General features: G+C 42.6%; 1 protein-coding gene across 6 annotated transcripts in view; it reads right to left on the bottom strand.

Moving 5' to 3' along the window:
• Positions 1-24,044, bottom strand: part of enox2 (ecto-NOX disulfide-thiol exchanger 2) — a 146,305-nt gene extending 122,261 nt beyond the window's left edge. For 3 of the 6 annotated variants that reach the window (XM_037263002.1, XM_037263004.1, XM_037263008.1), the window contains exons 1-3: positions 23,869-24,044; positions 23,479-23,516; positions 23,119-23,193 (exon numbers count right to left, since the gene is read on the bottom strand). In XM_037263002.1, coding sequence (XP_037118897.1) covers positions 23,119-23,142 — 24 coding nt within the window. In that variant the 5' untranslated portion in view covers positions 23,143-23,193; positions 23,479-23,516; positions 23,869-24,044. The remainder of the gene's footprint in view (positions 1-23,118; positions 23,194-23,478; positions 23,517-23,868) is intronic. The other 3 variants (XM_037263005.1, XM_037263009.1, XM_037263003.1) reach the window with 2 other exon arrangements.
• Positions 24,045-24,526: the final 482 nt, after the last annotated feature.

Here is a 24,526-nt window from a genome sequence, read left to right as displayed (position 1 = left end):
TGTGACAAAAACATTCAGTCTCCCTCCCAAGCAGTCTGTCTGCCCTCCTGTGCAGGGCACATGACGATGTCCAGGTCAGAAAAATGTGATCTAGGACCGTATATGAAAGGGGCGAATTTGAAAAAGAAAAGAAAAAATCAGAACTGAGCCGTTCAGACTGTCTTTTGAAGAAAAAAAAAAATCAGATACAGGTCACTTATCAGCAAAACAATCAGAATTGAGCTGCAGTGTGAGCGAAGCCTTAGTCCCTCAATATGGACTGCAATGAGGTCAAATGAGGTGCTCAGTACTACTACTACAGTTGGAGGTCCACAAAGAAATATTGTTTAAGAGATTGTTGGTCAAACTTTGCCAAGTGAGCTGGTACTATTAGCTTCCTTGTCCTGCAGTCACTAAAAAGACTTCTGTACTTCTAGCACAATTGACGCATGGATTTTCAAACTCTGTCAACATCAGCCAGAGCTATTAAGTGGTCTGCTGGAGCGAAATGACTTGTACTGCTCCCAGAGTACAGCATCAGGCTCAGCAATTCCCTCTTGCTATTATCTCAGGCCACTGTGACAGAGTTAATTTATTGCAAGACAAGCACAAACACTACGACATTAAAAAGGAGAGGGAAAACATAAAAAACAAAAAGATACAGTACAGTTGAGTTCTTCTCTTACCGCTTCTTTGTTTCTGCAATCGTGTTTGTCACTTGCAGTCCAAACGCAAATGGCCTGTTCTTTTAATGCTTATGCACTTGTGATCTATTGAGCAATTCAGATACTGGAGAGAGGAAGAACTACTGAAGATGGCTGAGTCCAGTCCATTTGGACAGATAAGTATTCAGCCTGGGACCAGCTCTATAAATCATTATTTGCTGCAAAAAGGATGCCTCGCTATTCTCTACTTCCACTCTAGTTCCCTCCCGTGTTAAATATACATTATTACTGATCCTACCTGAGATTAAATGAATAAATCGTAACTTTATATTCTAGGCGACGGCCCGGACGACTCATCTTCAAACACCGTGTGATCCAAGCCTGCCTACAGCAGATAGCCAATATCTTGCCACTATTGTAAGCATTGTTGGAATGTTGTACATTTCGTAAACAAAAATTCTTCAGGATAATAAGCTGCTAAAGTCACATACAAGCATCCATGTTGATGCCAGTATACTGCGAGACACTCTGAAATCTTGCAAAGCCTCGCCATCTCATTTCGGCTCGCATCAAGCGACATAACTACAACCGCCAGAGGCGTAGCCAGGAATTTTTCCAGTAGGGGCGCACGCCCACAGGAAAAAAAATCGAACATCACCCACGCCGTTCGCTGATCGCTAAAACAACATCCGGGTCCGGGAGGCAAACGGTGAATGGATAACAACATCGCGCACATAGAATAGCGCAAGCACATTCGCGCAAGACCGAAAGAAAAAAACGGCATGAAAATGAAGAATCGAAAAAGATCGATCTTTTTCAACCGGGGCGCAGGGAGTCCTAACCGGGGCGCCGCCCCGGCTCGCCCCGGCTTGGCTACGCCTCTGACAACCGCAGTGGACATAAAGGACCTTGAGCTTTAATTTGATTTAAATATGAAGTTCTTTGCTTACCCTATCATTGTACAATCCTCCTAAGATGCGCCCCTGATAGTTGCACAGACTTAAACTCGTAGGCAAAAGGTAAAATTAAACTGGGGCAAACTGTCAAATATTATTAGTCCTTATTCCATTGTTGTGAAAGGTGGTCGAGGTGCAGTGCTTCTTTGTCTCGGGGGCTCTTATCTACTACGAGCTGCAGTCTCCATTAGCATGGTGATGGAGCCCAGGCCTGCCAACCCAGATAAACCTCCCAGGGCTCTACTCATAATTTCCAGTGACTTCTTTTATCTATTTTTGTTTATTAGAAATTTTTTGGAAGGGCGGCTACAAGTTTGCATGGACATGACAGGTTGGGGGCAAGATTTGATGAATATAGACAAGAAAAGGGACGACCCCTAACTAATTTAAAGACTCATAAGCAGTATGTTGTTTTGCTAAAGACTGACACACCTTACCTTCGTAAAAAATTGTGGGACAAATCAAACTGGTGCTATAATGAAATCTAAGGCAGACAGGTTCTTGTGCAGGAGTTGCCTCACAGTAACGATAGCTGCTGCTCGCACCACAGCCATCATGGGGGGAAGCGGGATATTCAGCAAAGCTCCATTATCCTTTTCTAGTTGGGCGAGCGATTGATACAAAGACTCATTGTTAAGTGCACCGCCTCACTCTTTAAAAATGAGTAGGATGGAAAGACTAATACAGATTGACTCACCGACTGAGGAACCAATCAAAGACCTTGATTAACTGTACAGTCAAGTCACACTGGTACAACAGTGAATTGCAAAACTACAGTTATCCTTGGAAGACAGACGACTGACAGAGAAAGAATAGGAAAGTCTTTGTAGAGCAAAATTGTCAACAAGTAATTAGTGTATCATGTTTTGTTTTACTTTGGAAGCACATTTTTTTCTAAGTTAAATTGAAGCTGAATTCATGCCGGGGTTTTTTGGTATGACTGTACTTTTGACTTCATATAAACAAAAGGGGTAAGGTGAACAAGAATATTAGATACGTTTGTCATCAGATCGGGTTAGGATTAAGAGGTTTAATAAAACATACAAGCATTGTTGCCAGGTCACATGCCCATCTGCTGAGGCCAATGTTAATGTGGAGACAAAGAGCTGCCAGTGCACCGAGCCATACAGAGGACAGGACACCGGACGGGCACATTAGACCACCTAGCACTGCCAGACTGTTGGACTATTTATATCTTGGACAATAATTAATACAGGGGCTGCCCAGAAGCAGCAGAGCGCCCGAGAGTTTGGAGGAAGACAGTGACGTGATGTTCCTACGGTGAAGACAGCAAGTCGTTTTCAGACTCCCAGAGGAGCGAACTAATAGCAGGCTCCACCAGCTCCGCATTGGAACATTCGCTGTGTGTCCAGCCAACATATCAAATGAATTTTGACCTGCTAAATGCAAGTGAATCAAGTGCCGACAATAACACTGTGGCCTCAATACTGCAATGCAGCACTGGCTGGACGGCAGTGCTGATTGAGCTTATGCTGTGGGTGTTTTGAAGTTGAAATTTTAAAGCTCATGGGACTCGTGTCATTTGTCAACATTGTAGTTTCACAGCATGAGCTGACAAGGGCTATGCAATGAATCGAAATTCAATCACAATTACAATAATTACACTACGTTACATTATTACAAGGAAGCTATTCTTGAATGTATACTGTACTTTTGCATTGTTATGAAAAATGTTTGGTCCATAAAGAAACTTACATAATTATCGCATTTCAAAGAAATTTGTCTTCATATTTTTTTTTACATGTTGAAACATTTTTGTGTTTTGTACCACAAAATAAACAATCGTTTGACTGATCGTGATTACAATTATTACTAAAATAATCAGGATTCATATTTCTTCCAAAGTCCAGCCGCCCTCATGTGCAGGTGCAGTGGAAACCAGCTGGAGTTTCTGGAGTTTGGAGTACCAAAGCATTCACTCTGTGTATCTTTTACTTTTTTACTTTTTTTTCTTTTTAAACACTAATTCCCCCAAATAACATGGCTAGGCAAAGTAAGCAAACTCTCATTCAAAGCAGTAAGGATAATAAGACTTATTCAAGTGTTTTCCTCGTTTTAAAGTTCTACTATTAGGAACAAATCACTTGATTTTACTTGTGGCAGTTCTGATTTTCAGTATGTGTATTGTAATGTATTCAACATTTACAGTTCGCTAATTCCCATATTTTCTTTTTTTTCAATGAAACCCATCTTTAGCTCTTAGCTAATAAATAATGCACATATTTTCGTGTACTGTAACTCCTTGAGGTCTGGCAGAAGTTGGCGGAAAAAAAAGTCGAAAAAATATCGACGAATCTTGACTGAGAGACTTTGTGGTTTCTGTAATATCTAATAATATTTGCGGGGCTTTGCGGCATATGTGTAAAACTGGTGAGTCACATCTGCAATACAACTCATTAACGGTACGCTTTTATAATTCATCAGTCATTATTCAAACAAAGATTGTTTTTCACAGGCCTTTAACATTGAATAATTTATCTGTATTTTTTTTTGTTCTGTACTAACAGTACATACACAGGAATGGGGATATTAAATACTTCAGAGGTACTATAAGGCTCAAATAGAGCTGTATAATGCCAGTGTAAATGCTAACGGTGAATTAGGGGTATGAAGTTTCACATCTAGTGGTCAGTCAACCCTGCCACCGCCCATCCTCGTTGTTTTCAAAGCAATTTATTATGTCAACAGTTTGGTCCCACCCACATGCATTATTTCGCTTTCACTGCTTCTTATGGGAAAATTGTTTCTGAATTAGATCTTTTCTCTCTTAGATGGTTCAAATTCATGATGTGCTCTTTCATTTTGACAGTTTAGAATTTGAACTTATAATAAGTTCATAGTAAACTACTGTGCAATTATAAGCCTCAAAGAGCTCTAGCCGCTGATGGCATTTCCCTCATTAGTGGCACGGGAATGTCATTTGGAGGCAGCAATATTTCATTTCGGCAAGTGTTTAACAGTAATGAAGTTGCTGGTTTGGAATTAACGTGTCACTAGATTGAACAGATCCAATTAAAAAAAAAAAAGAAAAAAAAGTTAAGGTACTTGCAAAGCATGTCGTGGCCCAATTATCAGTAAAAATTGCACTTCGGGGGAGGCAGCAGCTCATATGTACGAATTGGAGGGTACCAGAATAATAGACAGCAGAGTGTAGATTGAAATTCCCCTTGAAGGATCCTGTGTCAAGCGAGACAACTTTCATTAATTTGGACCAACGTGTGAGTAATTGTTAACGTATCATTGCTTTTCATTGTTGGCACATCAGTCATAGTGCTTGAGCTTTAGGGACAAGCAATAGAAGCAGACTGAGTGCAAAACAACATGAAATGGAGATGCTACACTTTGGTACGATTGTTACGTTATATGGAGCGAGGGTTGACGCGAGTCCAAAGAGGCAGAGGCGAGGCTTTCTTGTACAAGTGGGGAAATGTGGAGAAGCATTTCACAAGTGATGGCAGACAAGCAACATAAGGAAATTATGTGAACGGGCTTCATGATGGGTTACAACAGAGAGAGATACTCATAGATTTGCATTTGACGTGATCTCAGTGTTAAAAAATATACAGTGTCTGAAATTTCAAATACATGCGATCCCCCATGTGTTGGTGTTGGAGTGAGTGCTGGAGTGTGTGTAGGTGCTCTGAGCCAAGCCGCTATCTAATCATCAGTACAAGAGACTGGAGGCAGTGATAGCGCTGAAGGTGTTGTAATTAGCTACCGACACCACAGAAAGAACTGCTGCTGAAAAAAGAGAGTAAAATTGTGACATTTTCATTGTTTGCATTTTAAGTTGCCGCACTCAGATAGTCAGCAGCAATTTTTGCTTCCCACTCCTCAAAGGCTCGGAGCTTCTGGTTTTGCTACCAATGTATTAGCCCTGCAGTGAACTGGCAAGCAACCCAACTTTTATTTAGTTAAGGGTTTTTTTTATGGGGGGGGGGGTTCAATGCCAGTCTGAATAACTTCAAAATAGCTGAGTCAAGCAGAGAATGAAGAAAATCCAAGGTCAGCCATTTTCCAAAACAATCTTTCCCATAGGAAATTATGGCTGAAAAATTATATGGTAAGGAAACAAACAAGAACGTCAATTTTACTCAATTTTCAGAAGTATCAGTTGAATTATCATCATTAATTGGTCTTAAGAGACGGCGTCGATACCAATAGGCCATAATAGAACCGTCAAAGCATGTAATTTAATTTTTTAACGGTTTCATCATAGACTTTCAACTTCAGACAAACAAACAACTTCTTCACTAGCTGACTGGCTGGTGATGGGTGCACGTCGCCATTTAGCTATCAATCATTCAGGCTGAAAACGGCTAACTGTCCCTGCTTTTAACACATCAACGTTCTGGGACAAAATGTGCACCAGCTGCCAAACACAGTGTACAACATATTCAGAACCCACTCGAACAAGCTGGTATTCACTTCAACCGCCCATCGTTACGTCTGTGTTGATGCATGGTGGGATTGCACAGCATTCAGAATTCAAATAGAAGTTGCATTTGGAAAAATTGTACATTCTGTAATATTTACTGGGTTATATTTACTCAACTATATTCAGTGTGAAACCTGTCATTTCATACCTCAAAGATTTTTCCAAGTTATTTGTGCTGCAGATACATAAAAAAAAACATTTTGCTTTTAGTTCTAACTCCTTGGTAGACGTCAAAAAGCAACAACAAAGATGAAGAAATGATTCAAAGGGGGTTGCTGACCTCAACAAACTTCAGAAAAAAAAGCAATTAACATCAACTGACCCAATCGGTGAATTTAGCTCATGTAGAGGAAACTTTCATCCCCTTGAACAGGACTCAAGTGGTGGTGATGGTCACAGCACTTGACACAAATTGGCTTCGTTATTGCAACACATTGGAAATTGACAGCAACTTATCTTGGCCTGTAAAACGTCTTCACAGGGTGACAGAGGTAAAAATAAAATATCCTCCCTTATGCTAAACTGATTGCATGAGCAGACTGACTGTCAGTTGTCAAATAGCTTGTCCTGCGAGCTTGATGAACATTCCACTTCCAAGTACAGCGATCCCTCGCCACTTTATGCATCACCTATTGCGGATTCGTGATTTCGCGGGTTTATAAGTGACATGAGAACGGTGTTTAAATACACGCTGATGGCGCGGGGCATGCCTCTGAGCCATTTGAGTTCAAGCGCAGGAGGCGTCAGTAGGCCACGCTCAAGGGAAGAAGCACCAACCGCTGCAGAAGGAGTCGGGGGGGACATGTGACAATATCACGTGTTTGCTCTTTTATTTACTGTAAAGGTACAATACATGCACGGAACAGTGTGAGAAAGATTATTAAGGGAATGGGAAAGGTTTATGTAGTGTAAAAATATTGGAGAGGGTTTACGAAGCCTTAATGTTGCGTACAGGACAACAATTTCAAAATAATACATATACCCTTTCCACTTCGCGGATCTTCATTTATTGCAGGTGGTTCTGGAATGCATCTTCCGCGATAAACGAGGGATCACTGTATTTCTTCTGTTCTCGAGTGTTTTTGTTGTTTTTGAGTGCGTGTTGTCTTGCTCTGTGATGTTAGGGATGCATTTGAACAAGTCATAAATGGGACATAATATGCAAAATGAACTTTGTAATTGCTTGTGTACAAATAATTGCTGCTGACCCTTCAAGTGAGAAATTATACAACAAATTTATTTGCTACACGGCACTGATGTCAATTATAGGACCGCATGTTGTGTAATTGTAATTTTCTGATCAGATGATGAGCCTGGCTTTCAGTGTTTCCCCAATAAATTGCAGTTCAACCTTTGTCATCAATTTTAAAAACAATTTGTGTAAAACTACATTTTGCTGCGAACAGAACTGTTGCAGGGTAATCAAGATTAAGAGGCAACTAAATTCCCACACAGCAGAGCGACTACGACTATGAGGATTTTCTTTCTTTGTAAATACAGTTATAGAAATAAGTGTTACTCTAACATAAGAAAAAAAAAAAGGGTGTGGAAAGGCATCTATGATTATTGATGCTTGGAGTATTTTGACGCAAGCATGTCCCCATGTGCAGATATGATTATAGGACACTTGGTAACGGTTTAACATTGCACAAATATGTTTGCCCATCATAATGTCGAGCCTTCACCAATTTCTTCCCACCATGTGCTGTATTATCAAATGATCCCCGTCACACATCCCTCTGTGTACATTTAGTAGACACCTGAAACAACTCGTGTGCATACATCAAGCTGCGCCAACATACGTAGCAGGCATTCATAAGATTTTTAAAGCATATCCACGCTCAAGCTCATCTAAAGTAAATCATGCTGAGGGTAAAAATAGCATCTGCTCCAGCTCACTGATCTGAAGTGTACTGCACAATTTGATAAAACCATGTTGCGAGAGTTCAAAGCATTGTCAAACTTTCTTGCTAGGTGTTTAAAAATTAAGATAAAGGGGAATCAGGGAGAGCTTTTGAAATCTCAGATTGATTAAAGCATTGACTTTTGACTTGCGTTTCTTTCTTTCTTTCCGATAAAGGTTGTTGTTTTAAGAACTGGAACTGCCATATTACACTGCAGAATATTCAAATTAGTGGGGTTCCACCAATTTGCGCTTGCACGAAGATGAAGGCACTGGGCTGGAGGGATCTATTTGACAATCAGCTTCTATCCTCCTCTCCCCTTTAGTTAGTTTGTAGGCAACAGGCAATTAAAGTGACACCACGTCTGCTGAATCCCACAATAGCCTGAGAATCGAGCGGCAGAGCATCTGGGAACAGGAGGAATATATCCAACTTAAACCTTTCGCACTTGTCCTTTACTTTAGCAAAGGACAGTTTTGACTTGATCTGTTTTGGGAATTATACTTACGCGAAAGGATTCAGTCTCAACTGCATGGAAAAGTACTTGTGTGGGCAGTTGCATCTCATTAGAAATGCGAAAAGTCACTACACTATTGGTAGGCAACTCCGGTCCTCGAGGGCCGGTACCCTGCATGTTTCCGATGTCTCCGTCTTGCAACAGACCTGATTCAAATGATCAGGATTGTTATCCGGCTTCTGCAGACCTTGCTAATTATCTGACCATTTAAATCAGGTGTGTTGCAACAGGGAGCCATAGAAAACATGGAGGACACCGACCCTCGGGGACCAGAATTGCTTACCCATGCATTACACTAACTGCAACCCCCGCAAAATGACATTCGGGAATGGCAAAACGTCGTCCTCCTTTTTTCAACGGAAGAGGAATATTGACAATATATGTACCCTATTGATCAATGCACCCTTGAAAACGTGTGGACATGATGAGGTACGTTATGCAGTACACACCTGATACTTGGAACAAATGCTTTCATGTACCGGGATAAGAAAAGCTCTTGTGGGAAACAACTTGAGTCTATCAATAAGTAGCCTTGAGTATGACTAACTGAACCCCGTCGCACACTTAATGCCAAGGCCAAAACCAACTGAACCTTTTCATTCAGCGCACAAGATTCAACAACTAGTATTCATGGTGTCTAACCGTCTCCACTGGTTTTGCTGCTGTTTAAAATTGAACTCGCCAGTGAATAGCATTGCAATGGGATAAGATAAGATAAGATAAGATAGTCCTTTATTATTCCCTCAATGGGGAAACTCCTGTGTTAAGCAGCAGTACACTTAACATACACGCACACACGCATGCAAGGAAGGGGGTAAAAGATTTAAAAAAGTAAAGATATATATAATTAAAAAAAATATGGACAGTATGTACACAATACACTTTTACACAGTATACACAATATACAGTGGAGATAAGAAATTATTAGATAAAAAAAATAGTGCAAGGGAAGGAAAAACTGTGCAAAAGCAGGTAGAAAGAGTATGAGGTAGACAGATATTGCACATATGACTACACACGGTTATTGCACGTTATTATTGCACGTAATTATTGTCCGTTAGCTACAGTGATTTAGCCTGGTTGTATAGTCTGATGGCAGCAGGGAGGAAGGGACCTGCGATGCCTCTCGGTGGTGCATCGTGGGTGACGAGCCGTCACTGATGGAGCTCTCCAGGGCTCTGACAGTCTCATGAAGGGGGTGGGAGACGTTGTCCATGATGGAGGACAGCTTAGCCACCATCCTCCTCTCCCCCACCACCTTCACCCGGTCCAGACTGCAGCCGAGGACAGAGCCGGCTTTCTTCACCACCTTGTCCAGCCTCTTCCTCTCCGCTGCAGTGATGCCGCTGCTCCAGCAGACCACCCCATAAAAAATGGCGGATGCCACCACAGAGTCGTAGAAGGTCCTCAGGAGGCCGTCCCTCACTCCGAAGGACCTCAGTCTGCGCAGCAGGTGGAGTCTGCTCTGGCCCTTCTTGTATAGGGCCTGAGTGTTACCAGTCCAGTCCAGTTTATTGTTCAGGTGAACACCCAGGTACTTGTAAGAGTCCACAATCTCTACGTCCGTTCCCTGGATGTTCACCGGCGAGGTGGGGTCTTTGCGCCGGCGGAAGTCCACCACCAGCTCCTTTGTTTTTCCAGAGTTAATCTGGAGGCGGTTCCGCTGGCACCAGTCCACGAATCTCTGATTCAGTCCTCGGTACTCCGTCTCGTCTCCGTTGTTAATGAGACCGACGATGGCGGAGTCGTCCGAGAACCTCTGGAGGTGGCAGGTCGATGTGTGGTGGGTGAAGTCAGCTGTGTAGATGGTGAAGAGGAGGGGGGCCAGGACGGTCCCCTGTGGAGCTCCTATGCTGCAGACCACCGTGTCAGACACACGGCCTCCTGGCCTCACAAACTGTGGTCTGTTTGTGAGGAAGTCCAGGACCCATGATGTCAGCTGCTGGCAGGCTCCAGCATGATGCAGTTTGTTCCCCAGCAGTTCTGGCTGGATGGTGTTGAAGGCACTGGAGAAATCATAAAACATGATCCTCACAGTGCTTCCAGCCCGCTCCAGGTGAGCCAGGGACCTCTGCATGAGGAAGATGACGGCGTCCTCAACCCCGATGCTCGGCCGGTAGGCAAACTGCAGGGGGTCGGCGGAGGAGCTCACCAGGGGGCGCAGGTGGTGGAGGACCAGCCTCTCCAGGGTCTTCGCCAGGTGGGATGTCAGGGCCACCGGCCGGTAGTGGTTGAAGTCACTGGGGCGAGATGACTTGGGCACCGGTACCACGCAGGACGTCTTCCACAGCTGTGGTACCCTGTGCAGCCTCAGGTTCATGTTGAACATGTGCTCCACGATCCTGCACAGTTGCCCGGAGCAGGATCTGAGCAGCCTGGAGGTGATGCCATCTGGACCCGTCGCCTTCTTCACCTTGAGCCTGGCCAGTCCTCTCTCCACCTGGGCTGTGGAGAGCACCATGCTGGGTGGGGGGGTGGTGGGTTGCAGGGGGGATGGTTGGTGGGTTCGGTGGAGTTGAGAATGGGCTGGGGGGTCTTGGAGGGGGTGTAGCAGGGGGCGGGGTTGAGGTGAGAGTCCTCGGAGCAGAAGAGGCTCCAGTCGGGGGAAGTTGCAGCAGGGCTGGGTGGGTGGGGGGAGGAGTGGATGGTTGTTCAAACCGGTTGAAGAACCGGTTCAGGTCATTCACCCACTCCTGATCCCTGTCCAGCGCAGGTCTGGAGTTGCTACGTCCTGAGATGGTGTTCAGGCTCCTCCAGACCCCGCTGACATCGTCCCGCTGCAGTTGGTCTTCCATCCTCCTCCTGTAGTTGCTTTTCCCCTCCCTGATCTTCTTCCTCAAGTCCCTCTGCACCGTTTTCAGCAGGTCCCTGTCTCCCGATTTAAAGACCCTCCTTTTGTCCCTGAGCAGGTCTTTGATCTCAGGGGTGATCCAAGGTTTGCTGTTTGCAAAAACTCTGACTGTTTTGGTGGGTATGGTGGAGTCTACACAAAAGTTAATGTAGTCTGTGACACAGCTGGTGAGACCGTCGATGTCGTCCCCGTAGTCCTCACAGAACACGTCCCACACCGTGGTCTCAGTAGCCAGCCAGTGGCCGCCGTGGCAAGGCATTGCCTCCAGACTTTCAAAATATCCTCTCCTTTATTAACAATCGTATTGTCTGTTTGTGGCAGTCTGCTTATTCCTTGACAATGACACCAAAGTTTTTGTGGTTCAATAAAAATAACGGTCCAGGATACTTAAGTTGGGGGTCACAGTTTTTCAGTTGCTGCAGTTCAGTAGACACGTGGGAATCAATTGCTTGGTGTGCGGCTAGGCGACATTCGTTCACCATACATTCTCTGATTCTTATGATACGGTCCAGTGCTCCCTTGCTATTGTGGTTAATGGTTTGCTATATCACAGATGTTTTTGGGTGGGACACACAGCATAAAAGTGTTTTTCGAAACTATCTTTTATTTTTATGGTTTTACAGTATACATACGTAGATCTCATACACTCTCACACAGACTCACTGATGTCACACGCAACCTCACCTGGTCAAGCCTTTTAATGGCACATTGCTAACAAGCTAAAATATGCACAGTATTTTCTGTACATTTTATGCTTGTAATTTTATTTGGCGGAGAGTTTTGGATATTTCACATAATTTAAAATTTGATGCACATTCAAATACATACAACTAATTGTAATTGTAAGTACTGCAACAAAGGCAAACATTTGTCCTTACAACAACATGTGGTACTTCTAAATACCCATATTAAATAGAATACACTGCAACATTATCTCTGTTCCACTGAACTCGTCCAAGCATCTTTCCAGCATGGAGATGAAGTATGAATATTAATGAGATGATTAAATCCCGGGAGCCACATAATGATCTTCAAGATCATCTTCCCATTTTCAGATTTTGGATTTTCACCTAGCACAGGCTAACGCATGACCCCCTCGGCGTTATTTTTCCATCTTGCTATTTCCATCTTGCTATCAGCGAAGGCCTCTCAATGGCGCTTCTACTTGCTGGAATTATGATCAGATATTGTTGCTGTAATCCCAGAGCAAGTCAGTGAGGAAAAAAACAGGCAGCATAGAACAGTAGTCCGTGGAGACGGTCTTAAGAGGAATACACAAAGAATGTGATAACCCCAAAGAGACGAGCCTTCCGGGGGCGATCGCTAATTAGAATGAACAAATGAAGCTCTAGCTTCTTCTTTTCCTTTTCCTGTTCGGGGTTGCCACAGTGTCATCCATCTCCCTCGAAGTACGTCCTGCATCCTCCTCTCTAACACCAGCTGCCCTCATGTCTTCCCTTACTACATCCATCAAGCTTCTCTTAAACAGAGCTAACAACACCCACAAGCATTCGCAAACAACAGTTACCGTCATCCATCCGTCCATTTTCTGTTGTGTTTATTCTCACTAGGGTCACGGGGGTGCTTCTCGGCTGATTTGGGGCGAGGTGTGGGATAGACCCTGGACTGGTTGATAGTCAATTGCAGGGCAACCGTTTCTTCTCAATCAACACAAGCAAGTGAGGAACTTGCAAACATCCCAGAGGAAGGTTGGGCCTTGGATTCAAAACTGTAAAGCCGATGTGTTAACCACTTGTCCAGTCTAACATGTCTCAAATGAATAATGTATCAAACATATTCAAGTCTTACAAGTAAGTCCAGAATGCTTCATTGAAAACAGTGCAATGAGGGAATGTAGCCAGAAGTGCCTGTACACGATCCCAGTCATAAAATCATATTAAATCAAAAAAATCTGGATTAAGAGTGCAACTGAAAAGACAAAATAAAACTAAAACGAGTAAAGAAAATTAAATTAAAATAACAGTGCCATGACTGTTAAGATTAAATATAGTTTCAGTGACTTCCTCAAGGATGTATGGATGTATAGAGGGATATGAATCTCAAAGATATACAGTTCATTCCAAAGTTTACGGCCTCTAAATGTACATTTATAGGTAGATGGACAGGTAAAGTGCTTGCTTGGGTACAAGTAAGTCAAATAAAAAGGCAAAGAAACTTGCATATACGTACTTATAAACTTAACTGTCAAGGAGCTCTTGCTTATGTATAAACAAACAGGAATGGAAGTAATTGATCTTATGAATGGGTAATAGTGAATAATTTCTTTAGAAGAATCACATGAAGTTGCACTTAAAAATCTCTTCTGGATTAAAAGCCGTCACTCTTTTTGTGCCATGTCAAAATTTGATTTCTAGTTGATGTATGTATTAAAAGAAAACTGTCCTTGGAAATGCAGCAGCACACTCTTGTTTGACTCTGTTGGAGTATAATTATTCTGAGAAAAATATATATGTACACACACTATATATTAAACTTACATTTAAACATTACACATCTTTGTTAAGTTTAATACAATTTGAGGGTGAATGTTGTTACTTTGTATTACATTACAAAATTCAAATTTTTCCTAAACCCTGTATATACTTGCACATTTAGAAACCAAATATCATAATGTAAATCTTTGCAGTCATACATACAAGCGGTCTACAAAAATAAGTGAGATTGTCTTTCATCATTCACTTGATCAGGGTCACACTACATCAAATGTTTGTGTCCATTTTTGGAAAACTCACCAACATCAAAATACTACCCCCCTAACCCCAAACCCTCTGAGCCAAGAAACCATTAACTGTAATGAGAATCGATGGGGGTGTTAACGGTATTGACAGTCCAGCGCAGTAGCAGCTTTGGTGTCGTCTTTATTAGTCTGGGAAAGGAGTGTAGCTCTTTCGAGGCCGGCGATACTAAAAAGAAATCTATTGATCACAAGGTCAGGCCAGATGGAATTCAGATCCTTTCAGTTGTGGCGTCACTCAACATTCTCCCCCTAACAGCTGTCCATCCTGCTGAAACCAAGGCCGACATTACGTGCAACGAATGTTGAAAAGCTTTGAATTAGTTTGACAATTGTTATTACGTCTCAATTCTAAGAAGCAAAACATCCCGATTTGACATATCGAGAACATGATGAATGTTACATTGGGCGAGGGATGATTTATAGATTTGGATGTGACACGATATGAATGACATTGTCATTGGGTTGTTTGATAGCCAACAGGATACACCAAGCAAGAAGATAGTAGATATATTCTGTTTCATTTATTACATTTGGTTCTTTGCGTTGTCATCTTACTATATCCTCTGATAAAACTGATATTCTAGCACTTCCAGTCTCTAAATGGAATGATCCTAGGGACATCTGACTAAATATTCCTGCATTACACTTTATATCTGGTGGAATTTCAGTGAATTTTGACATGAAAATCTAAATGAAAACGTTTTTTAAATTTAGGACTATGAAGGTGTACAATGCCTTATTTGGATTGTTCAGCCTGTGCCAGTGTTCAGAGGTCTACTGAGAAACAGGAAGGATTCAGCTACCTCTCCTGGTGTACACTGACAGATGTGATAGAACGCGACTGAACTCTCGCAACTGCTTGTCATGCGTGGCCACCGTGACTTGCATGCCGGTTTTAGGTGATTCAACATTTGAATCCCTCTTGCTCGATGTAGCAGCATCACAAGTTACAGCCAATCAAAATGCAGATCTGTACTTTGAGCATATGTAAAAGCATATCTACTGGATGAGCTTTCACACATGCTAAAAATACATTTCCTGGTTTTAAAGAAACAGGACCCAGCCTGACTGCCGCTAAGCCATAGAAATACATTATAAACAGTACACACATATTGTGTTATACAACAATACTTAGAGATGAAACAACAAAGCTTGCGGTACAAATGTATGCAAGAGGTACGTACCGCACCAGGTGCATTCAAGTCAATGGAAGTGCCCCTCCCTCGTCAAAATATTCACATTTTCATCTTTATTCTCACCCATATCCCTTTTCTAAAGCAACCTGTGTCTTCCTCAATTGACACTCTTATCTTTTAATGAGTTAAAGAAAGTGGTACAGTACAATATATTATAATGTATGAGGAGCCTCAGATGCTAATGCAGGCTTAGACTGTTCACGTAGGGCCATTCATATATCAAATCTCCCAGTGTGCAAGCGTGAGTGGTCATTTTTTGCGATGATCAGGTTTGGAAGCACTGCGTAGTGCGCAGTGCGCAGTGAGCAGCAGCCCTAAGAGTGAAAAGGTTCTTGTGTGGGTTTCTGGGTTCTGTCCAGTTTCCTTCAACAATCCATAAAATATTATGTCAACACACATGCTCAAGTTGCCTCCAGAATATAGCGTGAGCAATTCAATCGCTCGTGTTGATTTCCGAGATGATTAAGACATGGTTTCCCATACAGTGTATGCACAACTTTTGTGTCTGCCCGGTAACTGACATCGTAATAGCTCTGCGAAAAAATTGTGAATGTCCTCACGCAAACAAGATGTCTGCCACATACCAGGATTGTATATCGGTAACGACTGCAGTTGGAGATTTTTCTCCTTGTCACTTTATTGGAGTGAATGACTCCATATGAATGACAAATGATAACAATCACACTAACAGTTGGCTGGCATTGGCGGAAACCTCCGGTGTCACTTTTTGCTGAATTTCAAAGTATTTCACAAATGATCGATCCACACGTGTGAATGCTACATTTATTTATTTATTTATTACAAATTATTGACCAATCTTAAGTGTTGAAAATAGCTTGCTCCCTTAGAAAATGAAATATGAATGTTTGAACAAACCTGACGGTTTCAGGTTCTCCTGACAACGATTACAGTATTTTCTGCACTATAAGGCGCACTGGATTATAAGGCGCACCTTCATTGAATTTTTTATTGTAGAAATTATTTCATATATAGGGCGCACCGGATTAAAAGGCGCATAAAATAGTACTACTGGATCAAACTGAGATTGACTAGGGTTGCGGTATGCATCCACTAGATCAGGGGTGACCAACCCGCGGCTCGCGAGCCGCATGCGGCTCTTTGCCGGGTTTCATGTGGCTCTTTACGTTCGGCTCGCGAGCCGCATGCGGCTCTTTGCCGGGTTTCATGCGGCTCCTTTACGTTCGCTTTGCTTGGGGGGGGGGGGGGGGGTAATGGGACGTCAAACGCTGCGTGTTCGCTTCGCTTCGGGGGGGGGGGGTGATGGGATGTGGCTCTTTGCGGTGCACAGTAAAAAAAATGTGGCTCTTAGTCTCTGACTGGTTGGCCACCCCTGCACTAGATGGTGCTGTGCTAAAGGGAATGTTAACCCAGTCAATGAGGTATATTCCTACTCCCTTTCTGTATGAAAGTGATGCGGTTTGGCTTCTTACTTGGTCCAGCAACACCACTCATTTTTTATGGTCAAACTTTCTTTAATTTAAAAGAAAAAAACGAGTGCATGCGTTGATGCGTAATGCGTTGATTAGCTTTGATGACGGGCTTGCGTTATATGCTGCGGTGAGGGGGGGGGGAGGGCAGTTCACTGTGCTTGTCCCGTGATAGGCTTTACCGTATGTCAATCAAGTGATGGGATTAAAGTGATTTGGTTTGGTATGATGATGACGATGATAGAACTTTATTTATCCAACAGCGGGGAAATGTACTTGTCACAGCAGCGTACAAGAGTGCAAGAATACAAGAGACAAGTGCCAAATGTAAAAATGGATAAATAAGAGACAAGGGCAAAGACAAGCGCCACTAGTAGCAGTAGAGACGAAACACATGATCAGGTGCCACGCATGTTGTAGAGTCTGACAGCAGTGGGAATGAAGGACCTGTGGACTCTTTCCTTCCTACACCGTGGGTCTAATAGTCTGCTGCTAAAGGAGCTGCTCAGGGACCGCACAATGTCATGGAGGTGGTGAGAGGTGTTGTCCATGATGGATTTCATCTAATTAACATCCTCCTCTCACCCACACCTCTATGGAGTCCAGGGGGACAGGCCCAGACAGGGCTCGCTCTCTGACCATCTTATTTAGTCTCCCCCTGTCCCGGTCCGTACTGCCCCCACCCCAGTAGACCACAGTGTAGAGGATGGCTGAGGCCACCACAGAGTCATAGAAGGTCCTGAGGAGAGCCCTGCACACACCGAAGGACCTCAGTCTCTTCAGCAGGTGGAGGCGACTCTGGCCCTTCTTGTACAGGACGTGGGTGTGATCGGTCCAGTCCAGTCTGTTGTTAAGGCGAACACCCAGGAATTTGTAGTTCTCCACTACCACAATGTCCGATCCCTGGATGTTCACCGGAGTGAAGTGAGGTGTTGTCCTCCCGAACCTTACAATCATCTCATTCGTCTTGCTGGTGTTCAGCTGAAGCTGGTTGAGCTCCCACCAGCTGACAAAGTCCTTGATGACCGTCCTGTATTCCAGATCGTTCCCCTCCGAAACATATCCAATAATGGCCGTGTCGTCGGAGAACTTCTGGATGTGGCAGTGTGCAGTGTCGTGGGGACAGTCCGAAGTGTATAGGGTGAAAAGGAAAGGAGAGCACCGTACCCTGGGTGACACCTGTGCTGCAGCGCACCACGTCAGACTCACAGCGATGTAACCTCACGCCTGTTGGTGAGGAAGTCTGTAGTCCATGCAGCCAGGCATTGGTCCACTCCCGCCTTCTCCATCTTCACCCTGAGAAGTGTTGGCTGGATGGTGTTAAAAGCGCTGGAAAAATCGAAGAACATGATCCTCCCAGTGCTCCCGATGTCCTCCAGGTGAAGCAGTGATCTGTGCAGTAAATAAATCACTGCATCGTCCACCCCAACACCAGGCCGGTAAGCAAACTGCAGGAGGACCAGCTGCGCTCCCACCAGTGAACGCAGGTGATCCAGGATGATCCTCTCCATAGTCTTCATCAGGTGGGAAGTCAAGGCAATAGGCCTGAAGTGGTTAGGCTCCTTGGGGCGCGGCACCTTCGGTACGGGGGACCACGCAGGAGGTCTTCCACAGGGCTGGAACTTTATTCAGGCTCAGAATCAGGTTGAATAGGTACATGACCACGCCACTCAGCTGGTCCGCACAGTCCCTGAGCAGTCTTGGACAGATGCTGTCTGGGCCCGGGGCCTTCCCTGCCTTGATCTTTCTGGACTCCTCACCTGAAGAACTGTAACGGAGAGGGGGGTGTTGGAAATGTCTCGCGATAGGCTTACCCGTATGTCAATCAAGCGATGGGATTAAAGTGATTTGGTTTGGCTTCTTACTTGGTCCAGCAATCCCACTCATTTTTGCTGGTCATAAACTTTATTTAGTTTAAAGAAAGAAGCGAGTGCGTGGGGTGATGTTGATTAGCTTCTTAGCTTTGATGACGGGCTCGCGTTATGTGCTGCGGTGAGGGGGGGCGGTTCACTGTGATAGGCTTACCTGTATGTCAATCAAGCGATGGGATGGATTCTAGCCTATAGGTTGCCGTAATGCTGGGAAGCAATGCAACCTTGTAATTTACTAGTCGTACTAAAACGTACTGAAATATTTTGGCAGAGCGCTGTGTACAACCAATATCGATCAACAAATTAATCAATTGATCCATATATAAGGCTCTGCATTATAAGGCGCACTGTGGTTTTTTGAGTAAATTGTAAGTTTTTAATAGTAGCCTAATAGTGCGAAAAATACGGTACATAGGAGGAACAAGGATTCCGTCAAGGACACCAGTGAGTTGCTGGAAGCTTGTTCAATTTCACTTCACTTCGGTGGCTTGGTCGAACTCTGACCAATTTTCGAACAAATTTGCAAGAAAGGGAAAAACCAGCCAGATTATCGGTCTTCGTGTACCCTATTCTATATGACATTGTTTTTAATCCTCTAACCAACACAACAGTCAAAGCCTTCAATGACAGCCGACTCATTAGCTCTAATTAATGTGATGAAACATAGATTGAACTCAACACTGACTTTAATCAGCAATCACACGAGCATTTTATAATTCCATGCCATTAATATTCAAGTATTTTCAGTAAATATTAAAACTACTTATGAGAAGCATTTTTTGGGAGGGACCTGGCAAATAGATTAAAGATTATACAGCGCTTCATCTGTTTCCAGCGTTTCCTCTGAGACAGGAAAAAGGAGTCAAATCTTTTCACACATTTCTCCAGATGTCTCACCCGCAGCAGCCATCCTGGTTTTAAAGCTTGGAGTCTTTTCAAACGCCTTGGCAGCAACTCAGAAGCTATCTTTCATCAAAAAGTCACAGTGACAGCGCCGAGGATAGATCGAGCCAGTGGGAGAGGGGGTGGTGCTGGACGGTGTTTCACTTGTGCAGTTGCTTGTAAAGCGCTATTGTTTTAGCAGCTTTGAGCAGACTCCAAATTGAGTGTTGGGAAAACATGTGGCTACCTCCTGCAACTCGGATCTCATTCAAAATGGCTACATGTGTCAGTTTTGTCTGACGGTTGAATGGTTTCACCGCAGTGAGCAATGGTCCAATGAATCTTTATGGGCTTTCACTTGTATTACGCTTTTCTACCTACATGGTACTCAAAGTGCCTCCTCATTCACCTACTGATGATGCAGCATTGAGAGCACCTCGAGGGTTCAGTGTCTTGCTTCACATGGGCTGAGGATAAACCCACAACCTTTGGGTGGGAGACAACCACTCAACTACCTGAGCCATACCACCTCTGAACAAAACACAACAATGAACAAAAATGAAAAGAATGACTCTAATGACACCTGAAACGGATCTTTGAGAATCCAGTTGCCAAATGCTACATCACTGTGCACGGCCACACATTTCTTACATAGAATAACTTCTTTTGAGAGGCAGGGCTAGTAAACACAGATCACACTGCTACATTTCACAAAAACATTAAAACACATGCAATTATCAAATCTAGGTTAGGGTCTCTGATTGTTTGCTTGAGCTTCACACTGATGTACACCAACACGCATACTTGTCAATGTGAATCCAAGTCTCTAAATTACTGGGCTATGAAATTAATTTACTTCACACCTTTAGGAGCCATCACATTTGATTAGACTCCCTTGGGATATCATGGCAAGGTTGCTACTGGATACTACAAATTGGAGAAGACAACCACTGGGCATGGTCCAACCGATCAAAATTGCTATTTGGTCGCGAGAACAAGGGGATGGTTGACCAGTGTGACTGGACTTAACGTTGCAAAACCTGGCTCATGAAGCTTAAGAGTGTGCTTAAATGAGGTCTTCACAAGTTATTGTACTAACTGTGTACGGTGCGCTCATGAAATAAAACACATTTCAAGTGCTGCTATATAAAAGAAAAACACTTTCTTATTAGTGCAGGATCTGGCACACAATCTTCTTAAGACAGTCACAGCAGCCTCTATCTTAAAGTGGCACTTCGCTAAAATCTAAAATCCAAAACGCTAACGTACATCATTCATGTACAAGACAAGACATCCCACAGAGACTTAGCAAGACAGTCTACAGTACATTAGTTACAGTATTTGTTTCCTACATTCCTGTACTATGAACACACAAAAGTTGTATATTTTTGAGAGCCTAGATCATTTTTCAAAATTCAAAATTTCTTAGTATTGTTTAGAATTCATTGTTGATTTAAGTCTTCAAGCAATTGAGGTAAAATGGAGTCCCACAAAGGTTTCGTATCAGAGCCCGCCTCATTTAGTAGTTTGTTGAAAGAGCATGGTATATAACTGTAATTCTGAAACACAAAAACAACTTTGTGTCAAATCCAACTCCTCAACCTTTGTTTATTTTGGTTTGTACAAACACAATGTTTCACCTTGAAACTATCATCAACACAACATCTGCCTTCTCTCATCCTGCATCACCCCCCCCCCCCAATAAACAGGAGGCTCAATAAAACATTACATAATGTGAAATGTCACATCTCCTCACCAACAGTGGGAGTGGAAATGATCTGATGTATGATCTATACAAGGCAAATGGGAAAAAAATAATGGGGAAGAAAAAAAAAAAAAAGGCAAACTTCAGCAAAACGCCCCAAGCGCCAAAGTTTTGTCAGACGGATTGAACCAGAAAAGAGTGCAGAAAATCCTAACAGTCACTGGAGTCATTATGTTGGCGAGCAAAATTGGTTTTACGCAGTCTTTTCCAGACCATTCAACATCCAGATGGCGTTGACACACCCTTTCCCCAGCCCAAGAGGCTGCAGACGGATGTCCAGTGCAACCTTCACAATGGAACATAATTAAGGTTGCTTTGCTTTTACTTTGACTTGTGATTTGCGACACCACTACACATCAACACACTTTTAAATTACAAAAACACAAAATGCTCAATTGAGCAGCGGTTCAACAGCACACTGGCATTGGCAGACTCCATTCACAAGGTCATGGAAGTGCACACTTGTTGAATAATCAAGAAAGCATGCAGCTTAGTAAAGCAAAACCTGCTGGCGTGAAAAATATTGAAATCTTACATAATTTATATCAGGCTCACATAGAAGGGCGTATGTCTGATATCTCAAGGGTCACATTAGTTCACAGTAGTGTCCTGTTGACAGTTAGTTCTGAGTAATATACTGACAGAGCCCTAGCGGCAGGTTCAAGGATTGTTTCTCCACAAAATGGTACATTTTGAAGAAACCCAGGAAGCCCAAATCTCACAAATTGTGTTTTCTTTGAAGAAACCCAGGAAGAAACCCAGAAAACCCAAATCTCACAAATTGTCTTTTGCTTCTCTTTGTTTTGGTTTTGTGATGCCACTATGTACAATGGGTTCTTTTTATGCCAGAGTTGTCATCATTGCCTCAACAGTTGATTCATACATAACATTTGAACATTTTTACTGTCTAAAAGTCCAAAAAATGAGTCAGCCACAAAGGTAAGGAAACAACTACAATGCGAGTTGCAAAGTTTTGGGAGCATCGATGTCCCACACAAAATGAACTGGTGATAATTGCCAAGAGTATATTAATAGTTTAAACCCAAGTAAAATCCAGAATATAATCTCAACACATTTTTAAAATTCATTTTACATTCCCCTTAAAAGAAATGGCTGACAGATCATTTGATTAACAACAACGGAAGAAGACATTGGAGTGTTATGCAACCTGTAAAATACTAATTACTGATTAATATTTATATAGTGGTACTGATTAAAGAATACATGTTACCTTGTTAGCAACCTTTTGAAAAGGACATATGTCAATCTACCGGCTAATAATTGACCTCCGCGGCAGCCTGCCTCCCATTCGGATCACCCACTGGAATCGTGGCTATGCACCTGTCTAGTTGAATGACTGAAAAGGTGAAAGGCGCCCGCCAAATGAGGGCTCAGGGAAGTCAGTCGATGAGGGAATTACCATTTAGCAATAGGTGAGCCTCTCTTGGCAAAAAGAGTCGATATTAACCGGTGATGTAACGTGTATCGGGAAAAAAAAGCCCATTGACTGTCAGATAGATTTGTGCAAATAATTCTCTAATTGTTTTCTCAATTAACTTTAAAGTTTGTGCTCAGGACATTGAAATTTAATTTCTGTGAACAAAAAAAAAAAAATCAGGGATCTTATGTTTAGGCAAAACTGTCAAGTTATAGTGTATGGCTGCATATTGCACCAGTCAAGTTTATCAAATTATTAAAAACTGCTGAGCATTTTTCCCATGCCCATCCTTCATCCTGACCTTCAGACGTTGTGGCAATGGTTGTATGCAGTCAGTGAAGCCCAGCGAGACAAAGTGTCAATGCCTTTTTCTTGGTACTTGACCCAGTTGGGGACGATTACAGGAACAGATGAAAACCCACTTCTGACCTTGCTTGGTCGGTCCTTAGTCATCCTCCATCAGCAAAATAAGTGTTCATCCGGGACGTACAGACCGTTCCGTCCCTGAGACAAAATGGGGGTTAGCGACAACTCCCCTGCTGTTGAACATCCATTGTCTATGGCACTCATCATCATTTGAACCACTGATGATCTGAAAATTGACTTTGGGCAAGAGGCAAGGGTAGACCATGTTCTGACTGCCAACCTATCATACAGCACACATAAAAAATTAAACTCTGGCTTCCATTCACATTTCAAAAACTTGCAAGTGAGGAATACAAGACTTTAAATTGTCCATAGGTATGAATATGAGTGTGGGGAGCAGTCCAGGATGTAACTGCCTCTCACCCAAAATCAGCAGGGGTAGGTTCGAGCTCACCCACGACCTTAGTGAGAACAAGAGATACATAAAATGGACTAATTTATTCAGGGAAACTGTTAAGACCGGAAAAGATTGCTAATGTACATGTGGACTACTCATTCCCCGTGCATTTCAAGGCAAAACTTGCAGACGGTCCCTAACGACATTTCGTCACTATGCATTTCATTTTTTCCGCAACTTTATGAAGGATTTCAAAGCGTTCTGTATTATTAAACCAAAGTGAACACAGATCGGCGGCAGTATTTGCAATAGAATGTGCTCTTGTACTTCTGAACTTCCATAATAACTGCAAGTGTACGAGCTAAGCTAGCAATGTAGCACTTGATTGACGTGAAAAGAGAATTTTTAAAAAGTACCTGGCGACGAATGACGCCGTATTTGATGCTATCTTCTTCGTGACGAGTCCTCAGAAGTATCCATTAGAGGGCTGAACATTTATTTTATATATTTAAAGTGATCTTGTTCTGTATTTGTGAGGGTATCCAAGTCAAAGCTTCCAGATAGTAATATCAGCAGCGGAAGAAACTACGGCAAGCGAGAGGCATACACGTGGTTCTGTTGACGTTTTTCTTTTCCGTTACTTTCAAAGTAAGAGTATACCGCCCGTTCAATTTCAAAGCGTCATAATTTTTTTAGGTTTAATGACTTGCTCAAAGCCACCGTTTGATTATTAACGCAGAGATGTGTAAGGACGTCAGGTCTTTCGCAGACAAGGTTAAATAAATAAATGTGTGTAAAATAGTTAATTTTACCAATAATATTATTTATTGATCAATTTGTTAGCTAGTTGATCGACTAATACAAAGATGTCAAATAATGTACATGTTAAATTGTTTATTTTACATGTTTTAATTATTTACTATCAATTAATTATAACAATTAACCAATTAATTTATTCTTACAGAATACAAAAAGCTAATTTGTGCATTTTACAATTTTTGAATAGTTACAGTAAATCATACAGCTAATTATTACAAAATAAATACAAAAATGTTACATTTCTAAGTGCAGGTG

The sequence above is a fragment of the Syngnathus acus genome, chromosome 10 (genome assembly GCF_901709675.1).
Source record: "Syngnathus acus chromosome 10, fSynAcu1.2, whole genome shotgun sequence".
In the NCBI taxonomy this organism is placed as follows: domain Eukaryota; kingdom Metazoa; phylum Chordata; class Actinopteri; order Syngnathiformes; family Syngnathidae; genus Syngnathus; species Syngnathus acus.
The sequence above is the reverse complement of the archived record's forward strand: the minus strand, read 5'-3'. Positions and strand labels throughout refer to the sequence as shown.